The 25,524-nt window shown below is 43.5% G+C and overlaps 1 protein-coding gene and 1 long non-coding RNA gene across 4 annotated transcripts in view; one reads left to right on the top strand and one right to left on the bottom strand.

The window, feature by feature from the left end:
- LOC117243558 (extracellular sulfatase SULF-1 homolog) overlaps positions 1–25,524 on the bottom strand; it is a 78,153-nt gene that overhangs the window by 32,036 nt on the left and 20,593 nt on the right. For all 3 annotated transcript variants that reach the window (XM_033511158.1, XM_033511159.1, XM_033511157.1), the window contains exons 2-3: positions 2,596–2,912; positions 1,704–1,943 (exon numbers count right to left, since the gene is read on the bottom strand). In XM_033511158.1, the coding sequence (XP_033367049.1) occupies positions 1,704–1,943; positions 2,596–2,848 (493 nt within the window). In that variant the 5' untranslated portion in view covers positions 2,849–2,912. The remainder of the gene's footprint in view (positions 1–1,703; positions 1,944–2,595; positions 2,913–25,524) is intronic.
- On the top strand, positions 14,094–15,406 carry LOC117243566. The gene is made up of 2 exons (XR_004495475.1): positions 14,094–14,798; positions 14,890–15,406. It is a non-coding gene; the product is annotated as an uncharacterized LOC117243566 (long non-coding RNA).

Below are 25,524 nucleotides of genomic sequence, written 5' to 3'. Positions count from 1 at the left end.
GAGAATTTCACGGTAGACGCGGATGACTGAGAAGCTCGCATTCCCTCGATTAGCCGATCGGCCATCAGCCGGTCGAAATCTCGTTGTTGCCCCGAAATCGATTCATCTCGAGACGCTAAAGCACACCGGGGTCGCTTTCAGGCTTGCAAAAAGGTGTCTGTAAACAGCTGCAGCTGATGAGAAGCCTCCTCTGTTCGTGAAACCTTACCAGACGATTCGAACCAGATAACTCCCGACCGTGCCTTCGGTGAAATTCTCCAAAAAAGACCAACGACATTAGGTGTCGGCGGTGTATTCTTCGGCCTCTCAATTTCTGCCTCGAATAGAACTCAAGATCATGCTTGGTTAGAAGCGCGAGATGTATGGTGGAGAGTTCGATTCATCGTTTAATCGATCGTTCCCGATCATCGGGCGTCCTTTCAAAAAAATCCCGACCAGACTTTAGTCCGCCTACCCTGGACCCTCGATACCGATTGGTAATTGTATCGAGCCTCCTCCTCGTCCATCGAGGACGCATCATCGCGACGCCGTCGATGAGGACCACGCACAAGCCCGGACGCTGTAACTAGCGAACAATGCAAACAATCGATGCGCCGTCGCGATTCATCTGCATTCAATCCGCCGTCGGTTCCTGAATTATTGTTCTCCGATGATCGATCGACCGCTCTCGATGCAATCCAACGCTCTATGAACATGTTGCAACCGTTTTTGGCCCCGTAGAGAGTTTCCCTCCCTAGGCTTCGGCCCTTTCTCTCTTTCTCTCTTTCTCTCTCAGCAACCGGCCAAGATACGCCTGGATAGCGAACCAGGAGGGGAGGAGCACACACAATTGCGGACTCGACGAACGCGGACCAACAACTCGCCCGGCGAGATCGAACCTCGAGAAATTCTACGGGAATTCGTTGCCATATTCGTTACGTCTACCTTGCAACGGGCTGCGAGTGTCTCGCTCGGTACATAATTACCCTCGCGGAACCAGAATCACCACCAGTCGAGAAGATAAAACGTGTAACCATGCTGCGGATTTGCCGTGGCATTCTTATTTTCATTCGTGTTTTTATAACCGCGATTATACACGCAGAAGTGGATGGCATTTTATACGTGTGCAGTAGAAGCTTTCCGATCTTCTGTCTCAATTGAAAAAGTCCCAGTAGCGAGTAGACTTGCCCCGTTGCGATAATTGCTTATGCAACGAGGATTTATCGTGTCGAACGTACTTGACTCCAATTACGAGCGAACAAGACGAACTAAGTATAAGCATTTCAATTGAAGGTGGCCAGATTCTCTGATTTCGCGGTGTCAGGGATCAATCAACTCGCCGCTGCGTGGTACCACTTGCAGCTTCGCTAGTCGGCCTCGCTAAACGTCTCCGTTTAAACTTCGATGTAGTATCTGGACGTCATTAGGAAGTCGCGCCACGTAACGAAGGATACTGGTCGATAAATAATTCCCCTGCGATATCTCTAGACGACTAAACGTCCGTGGACAGCTACCAATCGTCTGAATTATCTACGAGCTGATAGCACGAGATCGTATCGTCGATTCCCTGGCTAAGAAACGCGTCCAACGGCTGAACCCGATCGCGTGACTCTTTTTCTGACCAGTGCAGCGTGTCTGAGATGGTAGAGCCACATGCACGGTTAGGTTCTGTCATCGAGAAGGGTGAAAAGCGGTTAAGGTGGTTCATCGTGACTAGTACTCACCTGTACGATATCCTGCGTTGCTCAGGTAAGCGGCGAAGGAGTGAGGCTCGTGATCTCGTTGCCACTGCGGGCTGCTGCAGTTGTCGTTGTTCGTGAAGACCTCGTGATTGTGAACGTAACGGCCGGTCAGCAAGGAGCTCCTGCTTGGACAACACATAGGAGTGGTCACGTATGCGTGTCTCAGCTCGGCTCCCTCGTCCCTTATTCGCCTTAGGGTCCGTGGCATGAAGTTCAGCGAACCTGAGGGATTGGACCAACCGCAACACACGATCAGAAGGAGCCTCGAAAAAGAACTCTTCGGGCAAGGATCGAAAGATAGATAGGGGGATCTTTCTTTTTCCATGAGGAGCAGGTTACGTTTTCGGAGAAATACCGGTCGGATCGTGATTGAATTTCATTTTTTTCTTTCTTTAATACGATCCTTTCGGGCGGACTGTTAAAGTTATTGTTGGGCACGCATAATCTTGTAAATGTTTTTGAAGGTTTACACATACCATGCAGAGTAGAAAAGAAGGCTGAGCTGAATATTTCTGTTGGATAGATCTAATGCGATCATAAAAATATAGATACGATTATTCATCGAAAGTTTCATATCTACGAATAAGTACTTCCTTATTACACGGTTTTTTGTACAGTACGGGTTGTTAAGAAGGTGAAAATAAAAATAATATCTATCTGTCAGGAAAAGATGTGTGTATGAATGTATGTGTGAATGTATCGTAATCAGAATATGACTACGAATGATTGAAAAATATGGATAAGAATATGTTTATGTAGTTAGGTGCGAGGAAATCGTTATTGGCTAATTGGCTATACTGAACAAATAAAGATTGTGAAGGTGACAGAAGGCGAAACGAAGTAACGATAAAGGTGGTAATAAAACGAAGCTAACCAAGTTCCACATCCTGGTCGTCCGTCAGAATCAGCACTATGTTCGGCTTCCTTTCTCTGGGTTGCTGGTACGGCAGATAGGGTGAGTTGGACTGAGAATTGTAATTGTTGTTCCCGTTGTTGTAATTAGTCTTGTGGAGGGAGCCACCACGACGCTGGCCGCCGTAAACGTCATCGACAGGGGCGTTCGCATCCGTTCGCCTGGCATTGACACCCAACAATAGCACCACCAAAAACTGTAGTAACTTCCTCATGGTGGCTGGTCGTCGGTTGCACGCTCTTCCTCTCAATCGAGTGTCATATCATGGCGGTCTGTTGCTGTAACAAGCGGGGCGTGTCTTACGTTAATGAACAGTTTTGCCTGTGACGTTGATTGGATAGCAAGTCGATAGGTCTTTTGTGTAGTCTAGTGACCGTACTCTAAGCTTCAACGATGTTGCTATATACCCTGATAAACCTTTTCATTCTTTGCTTGTCAATTAATTTCTTTCCATTAAGTAACATCGACTACGACGATCGCTTAGTCAGTGGTTTAGAATTTCCACCAAAATTACCGATATCTATATGAGTGTCATAGTTCGTTCGAGATTAATCGCCGATTCGGAAACACTTTCCCTATGCTGAGCACGGTGAGGAGCATTATTAAACGACATAGCGAGAAGTGGTTCCTCCATAGCCTGAAGCGATCGATTTCGATCGGACTTTGAGTCCCATCTAGCCATGAGTCTCGCTCTAGTAATCATGCTCGATCCTCTGAAAGAAGGGATAGGTTTTAGCGAAAAACACGGCCCATGAAACGGGACAATTAAGTCCGCTGGTAGCCGTGCCACACAGGAAGATCGCATGATGGTAGCTGAATCGCTCAGGGCTGAAATTCTTGCGCGACCGAAACGGATTGCGTAACAGCTCAATGCCTCGGGATCGAGTAGCAAGCTACGCGTCCGCTAATTATTGCCAATAACTCGACGAACCGGATCGTGCAACGCCGTGCGAAACAATTAACCAACAGTGCCGCTATTAGCCGTGGTTTCAGTCATAATGGAACGTAGCTCTATCGAATATTCGAAGCGAATGCGAAGCGGGACGTGATCCCCGTAACTAAAGACTAGAAGGCGAACGGTAGAGAGCCAGGGCGAGCAAGGTCTTGCAAAGCCTCGAGAACGAAAGATGAAAGATGTAAAAAAGAATGGACGCGACCGAACCAGGCTACAAGCCGCGCGCACAGCGCAACCATAATCGGATAGTTGGGGTTTTATGGCAACCCTCCGTCGCATTCCACCCGGCAGACATTTCGCGAACGATCGACCGCCTCGTAAATAGTCGTTAGCACCTGAATTATCCGTGTTTCATGCGGTGAATTGTGGCAGACGCTTAAATCAACGCTGCTTCTTTCGCGCGCTATACATACACACTTTTCAGGATGGTGGGACAGTTACCGGCTCAAGGTATATCTAACATGATGGATGTTATCGCGCGAACGTGGGCGAACTTGGATATTGAATTATCTTGAGGAAACATTGAACACTTGTGCTTGATCATTTTCTATTAGACAGGTCGATCGTCTTCCCTTCATATTTCATATAGCATGGTTATTTAAGTCATATAAACTTGGACGTATTAAAATCCAATCTTCGGCAAGGAAAAATATCAAAAATGAGAAAACGATTGAAATAATTGTATGGTAAGAGTATTCGAATCAGCGAAGCGATTTTATATATATACAAGAACTAACAAAATACACAACACAATGAATCGTAGAAATGAAGCAATAAATGCACACGCAAATGAATTATGATAATTACAAGCGAGAGTTGTTACTAGTTGAATAAATTTTCCTTTTGATGAGTGGAAATTATATTCGCATAAACAATTACGACCGTCAATCCACGCAATATACGTATTTCGTTGTTCATCACGCCACCAATAATTTGTTTGCAAACGTAAAGGATTTGAAAATTGCTCACACCCAAGCTCGAATTACAAAGCAAACTACGTACGTTGACTGAAATAGTCCTACACTTACCCCATCAAGACCATCGTCTTTATTCGAAACCACCTCACGTAGCCAAGAAACTTTTGAAATATCAAGCGTTTTCATTCGTTTTTCGAGTATAATCCATAAGTTACGAGTAGTAGAAGATATTTCAGGATCGCTTTTAAGAGTGACCGCGATTCCGATCGATCAGCGTGGAAGAATGGAAGGCCGACGTTTTAGGGCAGGAAGTGGAATATGGATGCGGATAACTGAGCAGCGAGTAAATTTACGATCCGGTTCGAACGGGTTCCCACGGATCTCGTAGAAACGGGAAGACTTTTTCGCGACGATCGTGGTATTCGCGTCGCGATCTTTTCCCCCTTCCTCGACCTATTTCCGGGGAAATACGGCCTTTTATTAAATTTCTCGATACGTGCCACTCTGTCCTCGATGTATCCACAACGCGACTCGAATAAGGAACGATACCCTCTGTTGCTGTCCCTTCTGACCGAAAAACTTTTCCAATTGTCCTAGCGAATGTCGAATTTATCTTTGACCCACCACGAAGAATTCAACGAAGAAGAAGATATTAACGCAGTATTTCAAGCTAATATTCTTAGAATTGTTACCGCACCTTGTATAACTCAGAATAAGTTCACGTAAAGTTCACGTAAGATCACGCGAAGTCTACATAGATCAGAGAAAGCGAGATTTCATCTTTACGTAGCCATCTGGTGAACAGTATCTCACGGTGAGCAACAGTTCCGTGCACGAGAAGAACGATAAAGCAAGAGATTCCTCGAAATACCAGCTATCCGTTTCAATAAAACTTCCCGTCTTTCATGTGTTTTCCTGTTACATTTAAAAAGAAATTTCTCCAAAAAGATCAACGAACAAACGACAACATTATGTATCGTTAATTAGCGAGAACAGCTCCTCTGAAGTTAGATCCGCGTGTCTGAAGGCGGCTGAGGGGATATCAGAAAGCCATGTCACAGCCGATTCGGTGTCTTGAATCCCGCATTAATTACCGCTAATTGATAATCACCTTTGCCGACTGAATCAGGTAGGCAAATAAGAACAGAATATATGGAGTGGGTCTGTCGAACGTTCAAGAAACAATATTCCTCTTTCTTCAACTTTCTCAAGAACACCTTTCATCCGATTCGCCAAGAGAAACCTGTCGCGATACATTATGTAATTTATCATCCTGGTAATTGGTCATGTGGACGTCGATTAATTTACGAAAGTTCAAGGAATGAAAAGTCCCTCGATGAAGATGGAGAGGCAAAGGAAGGAGGATACTGACGTCAGAACTTTTGATAAAGAGGTACCCTCTCAGTTAGCTGGTTGTATGTCGAATTAGGTCCGGGTCCTGGTCTGAAACTTTCATAGAAGGAGCAGATACAGGAGGGGGAGTTTTAACGAGAAACTCATCTGCATCCAGAGAGCTTCACATTACCCTATGAATCTGGTCATCTGTGTACGTAGAACATTTATCCTTCTTCTTATAAAAAAGAGGCCCAGATTCACTGGTCCAAATTACGACGGTATTTTGGGTCGCTGGTACGTAGATCCAACAATGATATTGCAGTGGTCTCCAGTGGCAAAACGTTAGCTACCAATGCACTGAACTCCATATATTTTCAGTTGTCGCAGGGCTCGTGCGACCAGAGCACGACGAGGTGACTAAGAATAGTAAAACAATAATCTCTCCGTTTGTTTCGCAAGCACAGCAATTGAGTAACTACATGGCCGTGCAGGGAGTCGTACTCGGCGACGTGTAGTCGCAGAAACAGGAAACGAGTCCCGATTCCCCGAGGAATCTATTTTATTGCAGCTTATGCTTGAAAGTAACACGCGTCTCGTACAACTTCTGAACAAGAATGTACCTATTATTTATACAATAGTTACATATCTGGAAATTATGGTAATTTTGCCATTATCTGTGCAATAACACTACCTAATCACTGTGACAATGTTCACTACGAAAAAGATCGCTCGTCTGCATCTGTCTTTAACATCATGTCATTCCTCGATGATTCGTCATCCAACGCAGACCTAATCCAGACTCGATCGTAAGTAACGCACGTATTTGCTCTCCGAGCGATTCTGACGAGTCGAGCACTCTAAATGCATGCTCGTTTACATTCGCTTCGCGTAGTGTACACGTATACGTACAGAGTCGTCTTCGTTCCTATTCCCTGCGTATAGAGTCACGTCCGATCTTCCTGTTCGCGAATGAAAGATGCTTCCATCAGGAACGTAATTTACGTACGCGCTAGCACGCTGAAAGGTGGCGTGGGTGGGCTCTCGCAGAGGCCATCGACAGATGTACACTATATACGGGCGGAGTAGGTCGCAGGTAAAACGGATGTTACGTATTCGTTGCCCGCGTGTAAACCTGCGACGCGACACGTTCCACGACGCCGCTTAGTGTAGGTCGATTCTCTGTCTGTAGGTCGGGACTCTTCCGAGGACCTGGCTGAATATTCATTCGAGGTGGTGTGTTTGTGGCGCGCGCGTAGGAAGCGCTGCGAAATTTACGGGCAACTAAACGATCGTGCCGTTGATCACGATAACGATCACACGCGACCCACAGAGATACACACACGTACACCGGCTTGGCCGGGATGCGAGCGAAAATCACGTATCTGGCCGTGTACGTGGCGGCCTGCATGGGGAGAAGCACGCTGAAACGCGACCTCCTGCACTCGCCCAGGGAATCCATCCACGGCATATGCGTATGCAAACGTTGAATGAATGAAACGACGGTAGTTGCAGAATCGGAAATTGCGTCTTGTTCGCAAATCGTGTTATAAGAATTCTTCCCTTTGGTATAATAAACTGCCGGTAATATAATTCAGTCAGAGAGTTCAAAAGGAGTATGAATGAGAAGCTGTACGATTGAAATAATAAACCGTTCCAGGTAATTTAATCAGCGAGCTCAACGAGAGTAAAAGTTTAATGGTCTCGTTCCAATTTTTGAAAAGTTATGGAGCAGATTTAATCATAGTCGAATCTACATTACCTATCTGTAGTATTATCAATGCCATCAGCGATGCTGATGAAACTTGACGCTGTATGAAAACTTGTTCTGGGATTTGTATTGTTCCTCGCTTGGCTGATCGAATTAGAAGATATATATCGTAGATGTCGTACATTTTTATTTAACGTTGGAAATGAAGTATGGAACTTTATCAACGAAATCAAGTATCTAACTCTATGATGCCTGTAAGACTTGATACAATCAATTCTTTAATAACGATAGACAAAAATCCTGCTCCGTAAAGTCATAGAATCGCAAGGGAACAAAGAGCTATGCAGTTTCAATCATCGAGACGCAAATGAGAATCTAGAGGATTCGAATCGACAATCTAGAGATGGTCTTCGATATATGCACGTGTTTCATACGCGTGATAATCGCGAACGTTCACCGACTTGTTATTTGCTCGACGAGCCGCGGCCAATTGCAAACCGCAAATGGTCTAATCCTCGTCTCGACGTTACGAGAGTCGACGATCCTTCCAGCCTATCATCAGACCCTGTCGATTGGGATTCTCCAACGATGGGAATGTCTTGCCTGCCTTGGATGTGCTAACAGCAGGGAATCGTAATAACGCCGATCGAAACAATTTCTAACGCGGAACATCGAGAGGAAAACGATTCGTTCCGCAGTCTCGATACCTGATCGATTCTGCTCGTACTTTCTTGCTTGTAAAGGTTTCTTATTAGCCTATACATCTCTGAATTATATCACCCGTCAATACAATGACCATATATCTACATACCCTCGTCTTTCTTTCTTGTTAAACCAATTACGATCAAGGCGAGTGATTGATCGCCTTTCCAAAAGTATAATGTGGTCGAATAATCTCGTGTCGCGATGCGTTTATACCCTTCGTGATATATTTTATGATCACAGAACAATAAGCGATCAAAAACTGGCTATACGTATAGTTTGTTATACAATCTGTTTTACGGCCTACAGAAGACATTTAAAAAGAATCAGTTTGATTTCCGAGAGGCTCATTTTTCTTAGCATATAAATTTAACATTTTATTCGACCACCTAATATATATTTACATATTTTCCTCGATAAAGATTATCTTGGGGAAAAATAGAGATAGGCAAAGCAGCGAGTAAATTCTGATCGAGCCTCGCTCCCGATATGCGATCTCTGACGTCATTTCCTGGACAGAGAACAGTAGGAACGAACGCGGACTGAATTCAGCGCAATCAGATAATGTGGCTGCGGCGTGCAGTCGCGCGTTTCGACTTTACGCAACACGACGTGTGCGTCGATGTCCATCGACCCTGCAATCGAACTTCGGTGCATCTGTTCTCCGCACGAAGCTGCACCCAGTACGGTCCAGTCGTTAACACCCGGCATGGAGGATCGAGGAGCGACGATGACCCGTCGAAGTCACCGATCGACCGCGCAGAAATTGCCTCGCGGCTGGTTACCCCGTTAACGGTACTTAACTCACTGCAAAAAAAAATCGCGGTTCTTCATTGCCAAGGATATTCGAGCCACAAAAGAATATGGAAATCGAAGATTATCCTGCGTGTATTCCTGTTGCCTCACGTCGAACGTCTTGTTCGAGGTATTAGACGGTTTGTCCGGCCCCTGGTATATTGAATCGTGCCACTCGTTCCAGCAAGCTCGTTTGAATATTCCTGTCCGATCTTATTGCACGCCCAGTACGATGCAGAAATACTGGTTTCTGCGAATACTGCACCGCGAATGTATCAAAGTCGCACGTAACTGACTTGTACGAGGTATTCTTCGGTTTCTCGTTGAATGGAGAACTCAAGGAGATGGAAGCTGTAAAGACGAACTTAAAATCGACGGAGAGAAATTGTGAACGGAGAAAATTGTAAATGTGGTACCTTCGAGGAGAGCGTAGAATCGCAAAGGATATATCAACCAGGATAGAATTGATATATGTAGTAGAGTCTTTCCTTTGCCTTTAAAATGATAGTGTAGCTCGTAAAGCATTTTTATTTTCGATGAAGACGTTAAGAGGACATCGTAAGCTCGGCTTCGGCTTTCACATAGAACCCAAGGTACATTCCTCTAGAGAAATCAAGGGTCTCGTTTTTCTAACGAGACAACGACCTATGATACCGGCGATAGTCCCCGTCTTTTCCAGATATTCGAATGTGTGTCAAACACTTCGCAGACATTTGTACTTCCGTGGATCTGGTCGCCATATGTGCGATGAACAGACCCAAATTTTCGAGTGTCATAGCGAGCGTGAAAGACGAAAGACGAACTGGCATCGGCAAGAAACTGACAGTTCAGAAATTAGAACAGATTATTTCCATAATCCTCTATGGTTCATCGAGGAGCAACATCTTGATACTTAGTCGAACGAAATTACTATCATCTTACGTTCACTGTCTTGAAATTACTATGATCTTCCTCATCGATAACATTCATAATTCACAACTTAGAAGTAATAGTATACACATAACAGAACTATATCCTCTAAATTATCCTGTCTAACGTTACAACGAAACTTTACGACAACTGCATAACCATAATCATCGAAATAACACTCTCGAGAGAAAGTGCGCTCTTCGAATAATCTATCCTGGAACGACCACGTCATAAATATCCCGCAACGCGATGCGTCACGTAAAGATTACATCCGCGAGAATTCTAACGATACCAGCGTCGTGTTCGACGAATTCGAACAGAAGGGAAACTTCCTGTCCCACATCGCACATTTACGCGCGCCGCGACACGCACTCGCGGCCTCGGTGTGTGATGGCCGCTTCCTGTATCCGCTTGGAAATCGCACGGGTTCCTTCGTTAACCCTCTTCTAACTTTTTATCGTCCGCTCTTGCTTTCGTTACGATCGAGAAAGGGAACGTTTTAAAAATATCTTTAGTATAGAATTATATCACACACAATAACGGTTGCTCCATATTTTTCTGAAATTCAATTTAATTTAGAAAATTTCTTAGCAGGCAAATCCGTAAGAGGAAACTTTTTCGATACACAAATTTTCTAACAAAAAGTTTCCCAGAACAAAAGTTCTCTAATAAAGAAGTTTCTAATAAAAGAAATTTGTTAATCAGGAATTTCTCAATGAAAAATTTTCTAAGAAAATAGGAATTCCTTTCTAATAGAAAAATACGATTCTCTAAAAAATGGCCCAAAAAAGCACCCGGGTTAATTATATGAATTCTCAAAAGAAGCACAATGCTCTCCGCGACGATTCGACATGCTGATTCAATAGGAAGAGATGTTAAAACAATTAACGTAACAGCAACGTTCGTTTTGATCCTTTGGAAACCACATTTAGATTCGTGCCGCGCATTCCCGCATGCACTCTCGGTGATTGTTTATTGCGCTGTCGCGCGATTTAATTCGCAACGTGCAAGCGAGGCAACAATTATTCATCATTTGCCTCGCTACTTTCAGACCTTCGGCCGTTTGCATTTATTAATGTAATGACGGCACTGGAAACGAGGCGACTCGAAAAAAAAAAAAGAAATTTAATCGTGACCCGATGATCGCAATTTTATTAATTCCGAGAATTCGTTCAGTTTGTCTGGTTCACTGGTCTTAAATTACTCGTTGCAGGGAGAATTACGCGATATTAAGGAGCTGCACGCCGCACGGTTTCCCCTACGAGTTTCCATTCAGACGCCGCTCTCGCGCTATAAATAACTTCAAAATTGAAACGTATCGTAATTTCTGTTTATATAAATTTACATTTATTTATATGCACTGCGTTTATTTACATTTCTGGTTTGCTCGCATATCAACCGGTCTGAATGCACACTTCGTTTCTTGTACTTGAATGAATTTTATACAGCATTGGTGTCGATCGAACATTTACAAGAATTATATGTTTTTGATCCCTGAGGTCTCGTATACGATTCAACTAATATTATTAGTACAATTTTACAAATCATAAGTTACAAACTATTGGTGTTAATAAATGTCCTGATAAATATGCCACAGGAGTAACGAGTTTGATAATAAAACGAATGAAATTTCGCAGATAAATTTCAGAAATTGCAACTCTCCTCGGATATGAATGTACCTTAAACTTCGAAAGAAGTACAGCGGAGTGTAGACGCGGGGTCGTCGAAAAAATAAATGGAGGGTGAACCAATAGGAGGATACGAGGTGTTCGGGGAGCGTGAAAATGAGAAACAACGAAGGCTCTCACGAAGCAACCTCCGCACGGGCAGTTATTGTTCTCGGGACGAAGAGGCCAGAGATTTCGAGGGAAAGATTCTCCGGTGGGGGCACACGGTTTTCTCGAGCACGACGAGATCGAGATCGTATCGCGCGGACGCGTACGCTTCTCCGCGGAAGCACGAAGGACGATCCGAGTTTGAATGAAAGCTGCGCTCGGTTCTCGCGAGGGGTTCGAGATAAAAACCGGCGGCTTTCTCCCGGTTAAACGTCGTGGCGAGATAAATCAGAAATTTTTTTGGAGGGAGGAGAGAACGAAACCGGAGAGGCGAGGATCCGTCAACTTTATTGCCAACTGTAATCTCCACAAGTGCTCGTCCCTCTTCTCTGTTCACCATCTCGCGGGTGTACCACACTTTTAGCGAAAGGAAACTCAAGAAATAGTTATCTGATTTTTTTTTACTTCAACGTCCTCCGATTTCCCTTTACGTAACTCGATTAATAACAACATTAGTCACGTGTACGGAGGAGGACTTACTTTCTAAAGAAGTCATCTACCGTCGCTCTCCTCAATTACTTCGCGCCGAAGCAACATTCGAGATCGTAATCACCGGAGAACGTAAAGAGAGAGAGAGAGAGAGAGAGAGAGAGAGAAAGAGAGAGAGAGAAAGACAGCAAGGTAAGAGACAGGCGAGAACTGAAAAGGTCGCGGTTCGATGCAGTGGATAACGCACAATTAGCGACACGTAATTAACGAGGAGAAAAGGGTGGCAGTCGACGTGGCTGTTTACTCGCGTGCGTGCACGTTCCAGAGCGAAGGGTGAACCTCACCGGGGGAGAAACAGTGAAAGACAAAGTTGACAGACGGCCGAGCCAAGGCAGACGAGTCGAAGGGTGAAAGGAGAGAACGATCCTCGGCAAGACGAGGACCGAGAGGCAACCGTGTAGAATGCTAGACTGCTTGGCGGCTGCTTTATCAACCCACGCATTCGAGTTCCTGCGTTTTAACTTGTAATGCGCGAATATCGCGGGCGTTGCGTTTCCTCCGACATCTTCTGCCTTTGCGGAGAATATACTTTGAAAAGGACGTCAATTTTTCACTCGTTATTCACTTTCAAAGTGCAATTAGATTTGAATATTAAAATGTATGGAAAAATGTTTAAAAGACTAGAAATGTAAGGAAAAATTGTAAGAGGCCGATGAAACGGTAAAAGGGACAACTTCGGAATCATAGGTGAATACGGCGAAGAAAAATTTTACTGTACAAATGTCTCGGAAAGTCAAGGAAATAAGACAATTAGTCATAGAGAAGATTAATATACCCCATTTAAATCCCACGCCTTATACACTTTCCATCGTTATCAGGGACTTTGTCTGAAAAAATCGTAATTCGAAGGTCTTACGTAAATTTCACGAACGAGGAGAGAGCACCTGTTTTAATAATGCCATAAATTTAAAAAATTTTTGTTGCCTCCTACCGGCACACTGACGCGTATTATCGTGGCTGGTTTTTTACTTTCGCTCGATTAATATGCTTGGTATACATTCGTGATAACGCGCAGCACGTGGCTGCCATAAGATTATATTACTCCCTGGCAAGTCCCGTTTCTCTCCCTTGCTTCGCCTCGCCTTCGTTCCGTTAATTAACATGCCACGGAACAATCATTTTTATTAACATTTTTCCAGCCGGTCAATTCGCCTCGTTTAATTGCTACACCTGTATGTATCATAAAGGTCCGTAGTATTTTTCGCGTTCACCAAGCACCGAGCACGCTGAAAAAGAAAGGGTTGCACCCTCGGTGCAACGCGTAAGCTCGCAGAAACGACGCGGAATAATTTAATAATTCGATCATTAATTGGGAATCGCTGCTTTTTTTCGAAGTTACCGCTTCGTTTGCTGACACGTTGCTCTGTGAACTCATCCAGTTCGACCAATATCCTAATATTGAGTTCACACTGCACTGTCGGCAGTTTCGCAAACAGAGAGAGAGAGAGAGAGAGCAATACGTAGCAAACTCATGGTAATGTTTTATCATCTCTAACACCTGAAACACCAGCAATAAACGTAAACTTTGGAATGACAGAGCTGGCGTATCGCCTGGAAGCTCAATAGACATATTATTTTAATGTTCTAATAACGTTGAATTACTCTGGTCAGTGTAAACCTGGCACAACACGCCAGTACATTGGCAAATTCCATTCTCTCTTTGGTAACATCGACAGAGACCTCCATTGCCTCTATCCACTATTATTAATGGTGCAATGCATCAGACGCCACATACATCAAGGAGAAAAAGCCAGGACCTAGGGATCGACGTTCATAGAGGCAGCCACATAGCTTATTTATTTTAGTCGCGCTTGTCCCGTTTCTTTCCCTTTCTTCGAACGACAGGAGCAAAGGCTCTGCCAACGAGGCAGCAGATTACACAACCAGAGCCTCGTTGGTTCTTTCGACGAGCCGAAAAGAAAAGTGCGTCTGCACCAAACGGATGCAATCGACGTTGCACAATCGCCAGCACCCGGGCTGCGTGCTCTCTGCGGCCTGTTGCAACCGCCTCATCCTTGAACCAAGCCGCAAGGTGGATTAATAGCTCGATCGCATTCTCTGAGAGAGCCAAGACCAAGCCAATCGATGGTGTCGCCGTCGGCGTCGCTTAAGAAGAAAAAAAAGGAGAAGGCTGCCAGTTGACCAGGAAAAAGCTGTGCATCGGGTTGATGCGATACATCGACGCCGTCTCCACCGTCTTCGGAGGTGCACTTTAGTTAATGCAGCGGTCTGCGGTTGCGATTTCTCACGGGCGCGGGTGCCACGAGGACACGTAAAACCGGGAATATGGGGCTCCATGTCGGAAAGACGACGTTTAGCGTCTGTTCGTGATACAGCTGAGAAATAGACGACTATAAGTTCCGTGGACTCGACCTATACTGATGGAAAATATTTGAACACGTACCATAGAAAACTTTTATTTATATATTCTACATGTGACACGAAATATTTTGGTTAATGGTGTAATAAAATACGACTGCTATGATTATATTAGTAAAATTTGAAGGCGATCTGAAAATGTACGTGCAAGTTACGAGTTATTTGATACGAACATATATTTTGTAGAAAGATTAGTGTGCAATATAAGGAACCTTCTTAAACGTTGCACAGGTATTCGAATGCTTTTCTGAGTGACTGTACCTGTAAGAAAAATATTCTTCAGACTGTTGGAGACTTTTTTTTCTTAACAATTATGTAACTGTTGCTTTGAAGAACGAGGTTGAGATATCAGTGATTATTTGGATCTAATTTGGGATTATACGGTGGTAATTGAGACACTTGGAAATTCCATATATAGCGTGGAAAAATGTCTAGATATCTTGAAGTAAATTGCCTTCAAGTTTATGAATCGACAAGTTGTCGCCACCGTTCAAGTATCCGGTGTTCCGAAATCCGCGGAATCGATAAGTGGAAAACATTTCCGACCTCGTAATAGTTTTTAATGATTTATTCCGAAGCGAGGGAGTCGTCAGAGCGTACTTGCTATTTAAAAAAAGAAAAAATGTATAATAGCAAGTTACACGGTTAATCACAATATTGAGCCGGTTTTCAGCTATCTAGTCGGCCAATTAAATTCATTAATGTGAAATTACATACTTCAAATACAGAGTACCGCGAAAAAATCGTTTCTGCGTCGTTGCGAGAAATTTTTTCCACCGACACTGTCCACCAACTAATTACGATACATTAGTGTTTCGATACATTAGTTTCTTATTGTCGTTCCAACATAAGATTTCCCAGTTTATCCTAAAGTCATCAACGATCTCGTTTATATTTCGTATTTTTCCGTATTTTTTGTCTTTACCTAGTTGTAATGACAGACGAGACATTCATCCGCTATAGATCTCATCTCGTGTAATTATGGTAAGGCCGGGTGTTTATGCAAATTCATATCTTTGCGAACGTAATTGAAAAAACGATAGATTCGTAGATCTTTACACAATTTTTATATTGTGTACATTTTTCTTGATCATCTTTTTCTTATCAAATCTTTTAACATTTTATTTCCTTTCTCCAAGAAACTCCTCGAGTTATCAAGAACAAGATATAGGCACATACGTGGAAAAAATAAAACGAAGTATGAAACTTTGTTCGTCAATAATTTTATCGGACCTCGAATTGAGCTACTCGATGTCACGAGGCTTCCAAATATACACGTATATTACGCAAACGTTTAAAAATACTTTCTGCATAATCAGGACGAAGATTTCTTCGATCGAGACGCTGGCCAGAGCTCTCTGTACCTGTGTTTCGGGCAAGCGATTAACGCGTACCATTCCGAATGAATAATTGGCCGCTTTAATAAAGCCAAAACTCATCAATATTAACGAGCGGCTGCTTTTTTCTCTCTTTTCCACGAATCTGATGCTTGAATTTTAAGAACGTTACGTCTCAATGGGCCTCGAGCATCCTCTTCCGATTGATCCAACCATAAACATTTCAGACAACAGAACTGCAGGCTGATTTCCCTTTTTCTTTTTCAATTTTTTCGTCAATCGTATCCACGTATCAATTCGATTCGTCGGTTGGATGTTCATCGGTTGTTTGCACAGAACTTTCTACAGATTAAGCCATGCAAAGGAAACGTTCGAGAAAGGGAGAAAAGAATCGGAAAGGCAGGGAAGAAAGCGTCTAACAGGTGCTCATGCTCCCAGACTGAGTTTGACGTCACCTCGAAATGCTCAGACGCTGGAAACGATAGGATGCGAATAAGTACACGTCAAAAGCCGTATTCTCAGAGAAATTTCAATAAGCGGGCTGTATATACTACAGACGATTTCAGCTTGGAACAGGGGCGGAGGAAATACCCGCTGTTAAGCTTCGTCGAAAAATAAGAACTGTCCATACCTTTTTCATGCGAAAAGAACGAAAAAGGAAAGAGAAAACCGAGGCGTCAATCTTCGAAGATGGCGCTATTATTTTCCGTGTATCGTCTCGCGATAGGCACAGCTAATGCGTGCCTCTAAATCTTTCTGCCGTGAAATTACTTTGCGGTGGCTCGTCATTATCCCTTCGGGACCCTTAGTGGCTTAACACACGGCGAAACTGTTCGAGCATAGCAACGACTTTCCCGGTGCAACATTAATCGATACTCATACTTGTTAAACGGTAATAACGTCCACCGGTGAACGTTGCAAAATCGAACGACAGAGTAATTGCGCGTAATTATTCTGCCGGCCGCCTCGACTTCTCCCCAAGAGTTATCGATGAAATCGCGTGTCCGCGTGATTAATTGGAAATTGGTCCTACATGAAACGAACCTCTATCTCTAGCTCCTGCGTGATTCCTGCTGCTCCTTGCGTAATAAGAGGCTGGCTATATTCTTGGTATATGTTACGCTCAAAGAGCAGACACGAAGCTTCTTGCTAGGTGGTCCAGAATCTAAACTCACAGAAGAGCATTCAAGACGTCTGGCTTAGGATCTTCTGTAGAGCCTAAAGGCGACCTAACTAACTTCTCTAAGAAGATCTATTCGTGCGAGTCCTCCGAGAATTAGGTACATCCTAAACGAGAACGTGGGTGAAGAATATCGAATTACAGGACATGATGCTTTAAGGGAGAAAAATCTCCTCGTATCGCCTTTCTTCGACAAACACACATTCCCTGACGGCGTCAAATATTTGCAGGCACTCGATTGTTTTCTATACTTTGCACCGATGTCGCGTAAAGCAAATTCCAGCCTTGACCAGCCCGAAAGAAAAGATCGTGACTGGAGAGCTTGCAGAAGGCTCACGATGCTAAGTTTTGCTTTCTCAAGGAAACGAGTCAAGTTACAGAGCGAAGACAACCACTAGGGGCAATTTGTCCGACGCGTCACCGACGGCTCGAAGCCAACTTTCAACGTTTTCTCAGCGCTTTTGTTTCGTCTACGATGATCTCGTTCTTTCTCCCAACTTGTGAATTACGCGGCGGCGAGCGGCTTTAACCGTGACCCGAATCCCGTTAGTCGCGCCGTGTTCGCGCTTGAACTTTTTCGTCGCTCGACGAATGCCCGACGAAAACCGTGTCCATGTTACCAAAAGTTGGTCTCTAATTTTTTTTTATTGAAGCGAAACTATTAAATTGCAGCATGTAAAGTACGATACGGCATACGAAAATTCAATTCGAGTATTATCTCAGACACGCGATATATGCTAATAACGGTATTTCCTTCTGTATCTTACCATTTATTTCACTCACTTCGAGCAACATTCCAAGCGCGTTCACTCGCGTCTACCAAAAACCTGCGTGTTCGCGCACTTGCCTTTCACACCCTAATCTCGAACACCCGGTTCTTCCACATATCTCGCATCTATTCGCAACAAACAATCGTTCGAAATTCCAGCTGTCAGGTATTTGCATTAGAAACGCTGCTAACGCATGGCAAAACTTTCGTTTAATACGACCCTAGCTAGACAGCGTCTCTAATCGAAGAACGTGCTGTTTAGCAGGTTAATGCCTTTTTCCTTCGTTATTTCTAACGATGGTTGACGAGTCGCGCATTTCTCGCGTAAGAAGTCTCACGACGCAACGCAGGCCTTAAGTCGCTTAAACAGACAGAATAAGCTACTTACGGAGGCTACGAACCGGTCAGCCATGAAGATAGAACAAGCCGACTATGTACGAGTTCGGCGGGCCTGCATTCCGCGGGCTTGTCTGTTATCTCGAATACCTGCAGCGCGTTTATAGGCAGCGATTGTTCACGAGGGCGCATTTACGGAAGCCAAAGAGACGATCGTCTAACCAAAGCGTGCCATCGTCCGGCCGACCGGTCTATGAAGACGTACCGACGCACACCTTCTCGGATCGTAGCCGACGTTCTCTCACCTACTACGAGAGAACGAGCTGCAAGGTGAATGGAACAGATCGAACAGAGATGGAGAATCGCTGTGAATGCTTGCCTTAATGGTATTCACCGCGAACATACCAAGGCCGCGGATGAATGGATCCTAAGAGGCCATTGCTAACACCTCGCGACACTGAGAGGATTGCTTGTGAGACATGGGATACGCGATGGTTTGTAGAGGAGCTGCGAATCCATGATCGGATGAACTGTGCGTTAGTGACAGCCTTTCTTGCTGATCCCCCGTGTCGGAACGGATTAGGATGAGAGGAAATGAAGTTTCGCGAGTATCTACTACGTTTCTTTTGGTTGTTTCGAAAATCCTGTGACGTATCAAATATATATAAGTATGGCCGACGGAATGATATTTGAAAATTGAGAGAGCAAAGGCTGGCGATTAATGTACGAATCTGCCTTGTAGATGCACATTTTGATTTCAACCTTGCTACGAGTCTAATCAGTTATTCAGTGGGTTGCCCTTTCGCCAACATGTTCGCAACGATTCGTCGAGAACTCCGAAGAATTTGTCATCTTTTTGTGACAAATCTACTTATGGAAGTGTTTTCTGTTTTTAGAAGGTTGGACGTGAATCATGTACCTGGATAATGAAATTGTGAGTAAAGTCGATCGGTTCTTGAAAGGCGCGTACATGTACGTATGCAGCAAGTGTCGATGGTGAATTTTATTCGGAGAATAAGGAAAAGCAGTGCAACGACTAGCGTAAGCGATGAACCCGTTGGAGGCAACGGCACAGGAATGGACTTAACAGGGGAATTTAGGCGAAGCCAAGTAATCGCTCCTCTGTCAGAACACGATAAAGCTGCCCAGTACACTGGAAAGTAGCCAACATCAACCAGAAGCCAAAAATCGAAAATCTTCTTCAGGGAAGCCCGTTAAACGGTACTTGGGGGGAAATTCAGCTATTCCCAGCGTGTCATTCCAGTCTATCGCATTTTCAAGCTACACCACGCGTACAGAATAGAGCGATAAACTATGGAACACCAGTTGAGCTCATCAATCATCGTGGATGTCCGCGGCGAAACGTAGATCGGGCGAAAGACACCTAACCGTGTTTCGCGCTCTCTATCATCCACCGGCGACGAATCGATAACAGGTCCACGAGGCCCGGAGAGGAAACAACGCGTTGTTCGAAGTCCGGACGTGTTAGTATTTTCAATTAGTCGCATGCGAAAGCTGCGTGTCAATTAAGACCGGTTTCGCGTCCAGCGTGCTGCAATACGTGAAATTGAACGCGTTGGAATCAATTACGCGATATAATTCAGTAACTCCCTTCAGGTGTATTATATGCATCAACGGTAGCGTCGGCGTGTGGTATTCATTTGTCTCGCAGCGCGGTCAAATTAATCGGAAATCGGTGACAGGCGAAGAGAAACACGAGTTCCTTTCGATGACAACTGATCGCGTGTTAATCATCGTCCACGAGGAAACATCACTGAGCTCGAGTTACTTGCAATAGTATTGCTCCGATCGATTACGTTTATATATGAATTTGTAATTGTAACGTTCCAATTGTCGGATTTTTGAAATTTGTAATTAATTCGAAATTACGTAAATATCTTTCAGATTCGTTGAGTAACATGCATCCGAAACCTTAGTAGCCATGTACTCTTTTAGCACTTAAAAGTCAGTGGCTCATAAAAAAACACAGTAATCTGATAATCCCGTACCGACAGTAGCTTTCGAATTATTTTTTACATCATACTTAATAATAAATCCTGTAACATAACTGAAGTATCCGTATCCGCGATATTATATCTGTACGTTCAGCTTAAGCATGAGTTAACCAAGAAGCAATTTGTATCGACATTCCGGTTTCCAATCGTAAGTGAAATCATGGAAAAATTCGCCAGGTATAGAGAGTCGTACGAGTATTATATCCAGAAATTGCGGTGTAATTCAAACTGATATCTCTGGCCATTTAGTTATTTAGAAATTGTGCAAGAAGCGCGTTACATCGGATCTCATTAGCCGATTCGATAATGAAAAGCCAGTAACGAAGAAGCTGGTTTGCGAGCCTAACGGTTCAAACCTAGCCTATCTAGATGTAAATACGAGTCAGCAGTGCGTTTCTTGCGCCTGGACTTTCAGAGGCTGGCCTAATCGAAAAGCTTTTACCTTTGAAGCGACGTCCGCGCCGCTTTTATCCGTGCACCAGGCGAACATACCCGCTGATACGCGCGAATTGGAAACGTTTCACAGTGCAATGACCCTATGGCTATGTCGGTATGGCCACGCATTACGAGCAATTCGACGCTTCTCGCCTGTTAGGAGTAACACTGTTGCGATCCGCACCAACTGGAATGCTATGACGAACGAGACGCGTGGATTGAATTAGGTAATGCGTTCAGATGCAGCACATGAGTTTGTCACACGCTAGCTCCAACCATAAGTCCCTCTACAATTCAACCACTTGGCCGATGAATTAAAAACACGCGCAAAAGTATCGTTTTCCTCGTTCAAACGATATATCAGCCCGCTCGAACGCAACAGTTGTTCGCTTCTTGTAAATTTCTCAATTTCGTTACGCAGGTAATGTGATTAATGCCCAATACCCAAGAAATAGATAGAAACGTTGAAAAGTTTGCGTCAGAGGTTGTAGAAGCTACTCGATGGTATAATACTTTAAAGAATTTTTCAGCAATAGTCAAAGCATTTACTATAACACTACAGAAATATTTCTATGGATCGTAATGGAGCGACTCAGTGGTCGTAGATTTGACAGAGACGTAAAGATTCGGTAAAAGCATAAATGTGCGAGGGACACTGAAGTATAAGTTCGATAGGAGATGTTATATGGTCGACAAGTGCGATAGATCAACAGCCAGGCCACGCCAGTCAAATACATCAGATAAGAAGTACTTCGAAAAATTTCGAAGTCTTATCATGTATAATGGGTTGTCTGACGTTACAGAAGATTAACGCCTTAATCTACTTCGCCGTTGACCAGGTAGAACTAGCGCGGCGCCAAACTTCCGGGACTATACATATTTGGTTACAGTAGACAGGTTGTAACATTTCTAAATTTTATAGTCTCTCGGGAATACGAAAGTTTCATCGAAGCTAAAGCAGCTCTATTTATTGGCATGAAATAATGCCTTGTCCTATGATTTATTTTATTGCTACACTTATCAAACTTAGCTATCTGCTCTTAAATTGCTATGAGTAATATGAAAATCATTAAGATACAAGAAGGTATAACTTGTCGAATATAATTCTTATTTGTAGAATGTGACGAGGGTGACTATTATAAGGCAAGAGATTAAATGATGTCTCGCGGATCAAATCCATTTATGACAATATAAACTTCCATTATATGACCAAAAGCTGATAGCTCGTGAGAAGAGTCAGTAAAGTTCAGTTATATAGATTCATAGTAATGCAGTTCTATCGTAGCATGCGTTTCCTACAGTCTCTGTTTCCAATTACCTTCAAATGCACAAGTTCTGGTTTCAATTTCGAAACTTCTGGCACCAATAATCTTACAACTCTTACCGTATAACGCTTATTATCTCTGAACCATACTTTCGAGAAAATGAAGAGAGACATTAAATACCGGGAACAGAACGTGGGAAAATTGAACGTTCACGAAGAAACAGGGATGCAATGACGGTCTGGATAGCACGGTGGAATGCACCTGCTCGCGGTGCTCTGCGATTTCTTGCTCGTGCGAGGAAACTTTCGTGACACGGTGAATTCCGCGGATCGAGGCACGAGACATCGCGTAACGTGCGTGTCGAGGCGTCGTGGGAACGTTTCCATCTAAGAATGAGAGAAAATCGAATTATCCCTGATCCCCTTGAGAGTCAGAAAACAGTCATAAACAATAGCGAACTCTGGCGACCAACCAACTACCACGGGAGCAAGAGACAGTTATGTCATCCTAACATAAAGGCATCGTGTTTTACACGTAACGCAGTGTTCTTCGCTTGGCAGACACATGTTTGTATGTGCTACGTGTCTGTTATACAGGCAAGTAGCGTATTGGAAATTGCTAGTTTTATCTCTCTTTGCTTCAATGGTTTCTCAACTCTTAAAAGCCATCAAGGACGAAAATTCTCCGCAACGTTACTTTTTTTAAATAAAAAATTAGGCAAAAAATATAGTATCTCGAGCGGAATTATGTCTGTACGATAGAAAAACGCCGGAAACCACCGTATTCCATGAATGCGAGTCAACCTCGTAAAACATCGGATCACGTTCAATCGAACGCCGACGTAAGAAAAAAAGCGCGAAATGTGGAAATCCAATTAAGATTCCTTGGCGCCACCCAATGTGACTGACAGTGTGCGGCATTAATCAGCGAAATCGTTTAACATTTGTCTAATGACCGCGTGCCTACGTCGCTCGCTCGATTCTAATGCATAAATAAACTTCAGAACGTTTACGACATCGTGCGGAACACGTTCCCTCTAATATGCACGCATCATACCTCGAGAATCGACTTCTCAGTGTATATAGTGCACTCGTTTGCACGACGTTCTTTGACCTCTGCCATACGAGAGAAGGAACGAAAAAAGAGGACGAAAAAATCAGAGAACGATGGAGAACTCCATCGTTTCTAGTTGATCCAGAGGAGTCGTCTGTTAGCTTGTCCATAAACTGCGATAACGGCTAGCCAGAAGAATTCACCCCAATTATAACTATCTCGCCTATTAGTCCGCGACGTTTGCCACGGCAAATAATTACCCTTTATCTTTGTGTGCCTTGCTGGCACCGATGGCTGTCCGTAAATCATTCTGGCGTCGAATGGTTTGCCAGGGCAATTACAGATTATATCACTCGCTATGTCGTGTTTTGGGATATATAGTCGGGCCTTTGTACGTGGGAAAAGCTGTGTATTCAGTCGCTCAGAACATATCTCCTTCCATTGAAACAATTTCTTTCTTTCATTCATTCTGAACATCTAGAAAATAATAAAATAAACAACAGAAACTTGTAGAGATAAATTATATTATCATCAATTAAGTAAGCTTTCTATCTTTCGATGATTAAAAATTATATTCTTGAGGTGTATTTTTAAATCAAGAAATTGATGAAATGTAAAGTAGATCGTTTTAGCTTCCGAAGATCATCTTCATGGTCGAATGTTTGCGTTTATAGACACAGTCACGTTAGAGTGTCACGGAATGGGGCGGGGTTTCGATTTGTCAAATGCCACAGGTGATATTTGATTCTGACAACGAAAACCAAAGTGTAGAAACTTGGCTGAATTATGCGGTAAAGTACCGTAGGTACACGTCGAATCCATTCTTGAGTAACATCGCGTGTATCCGATGAATATTGCAACTTGGCAACCCGACGAAAGGGAGGATCCTGGCGTGTCACCGTCGAAACCCAGAGTTGACGTTGATTTACAACCACGCCGGCCGTCAGTCAACGTGATTTCTCGCGATAGCCGTAAGAAAACGCTGCAGCAGACCGTGAACAACGGAAAAGCGGTCGGCTCCTTTGCTATTTCTTTAATACCGAGCAAAGTTTTGCCTACTACTATTACATGATGATTAACTTGTCTTCCTGAATTTGCACCGTGTGAAATATTTCTCGAACGAACGCGTCTGGCATTCGAGAGAATCCAATCATCGTCTAACTTGCAACTCGCGAAACTGCGTTCCTTTCCTTTATCTTTGAATATACTTTAACTTACTTATTACTTGTTACTTTAATATACTTTCGATTGATCAATCGAATCTGAATATATAAATAAGATAATTTAAATCTGTATTATACCAATCGATCCAGTTTGATGATATTTTTAACCCGCTTTGATACTTTATGAAAAAATTACGATCGATATTAATATTCTCGAAATAGAAATTTATTGCAAACATATACTTCACAAAAGTCGCAAAGTTATTTAAACAGGCAATTATCCGTTATATTAACAAGTCACGATTGTTAATAGGACCACCAATTTGAGGCAATTATTCAGAGTACGTATATATTTGCAATAAACGGCTTGTAACTTGTCTATACATTTCCATATTGATTTCCAATTTTACTACCACAATCATGGTCGTGTCTCGTTACAGTGCTAATGAAATTTCAACAAGTTTCGTGTAACGCACACAACATATACTTAAAAATACTCTACTAGAAGTGTTCGATTACTTTCATGTGCCACTGTATATCTTCAAGCTTGATACCTTAATACGAACCGTACGTGACAAAATCAAATACATAACAAGTTTCTCAGGCTGCGACGACTGGGCGGCGATTTAACTGGTATTCTCAGCGGTATATTTCGTTTCCTGTTCCCCCGTACAGGCACCGCAGAGCGGAATAAGCCAATTAGAACTACCGCGACGGGACAATAAAACGCGCGGCGAAAGAGTAATAACGAGCGATAAGCGGGCAAGGAAAGTTAAGTGCGATTTAATGTACTTCGCACGGGCACGGGGACAGCGCCATTGTTCTTAACTCGCGGATTTGCCTTACGCGGATTATCGCGCCCTTTGTCTGCCACCCACGCGACCCACCTGCAACACCCCTTTGGTCCTACTATCCCGTTGGCTACCGGCTAATTGCCAGCTCGATCTCACCGGCTGTTTCCCGTCCGAGGAACGCGACTCGTTGCACTCAAACGATTCCAGAGATATAGTCGTTCCGCGTAGTCTGCAGCGTAAATCAAACGGAGCCTTTTATGGGCCATAAAGAAGAGGGACGCGAATAACTGCCGCTGCGAAACCTTCGAAGGAATTCATTTTTACGGATTCCTTTACGACCATCCTGGCCTGATATTGATTTTATTTTCCCTCGATGTGTAATCGATTATGCGATTGGATGCTGTTGATTAAGTGGTATGAAAGCTATCGAATCAATTTAAGGGAAGAAAGTGCAGGTAATATACTACGTGTGATTGAGAAGGTGGCGCAATGACACGATACATACAGTGTTATATTTCT

Source organism: Bombus vosnesenskii, unplaced genomic scaffold (genome assembly GCF_011952255.1).
Source record: "Bombus vosnesenskii isolate JDL3184/JDL3185 unplaced genomic scaffold, Bvos_JDL3184-5_v1.1 scf7180000013266, whole genome shotgun sequence".
Lineage (NCBI taxonomy): Eukaryota > Metazoa > Arthropoda > Insecta > Hymenoptera > Apidae > Bombus > Bombus vosnesenskii.
This window is presented reverse-complemented; position numbering and strand designations above follow the sequence as displayed.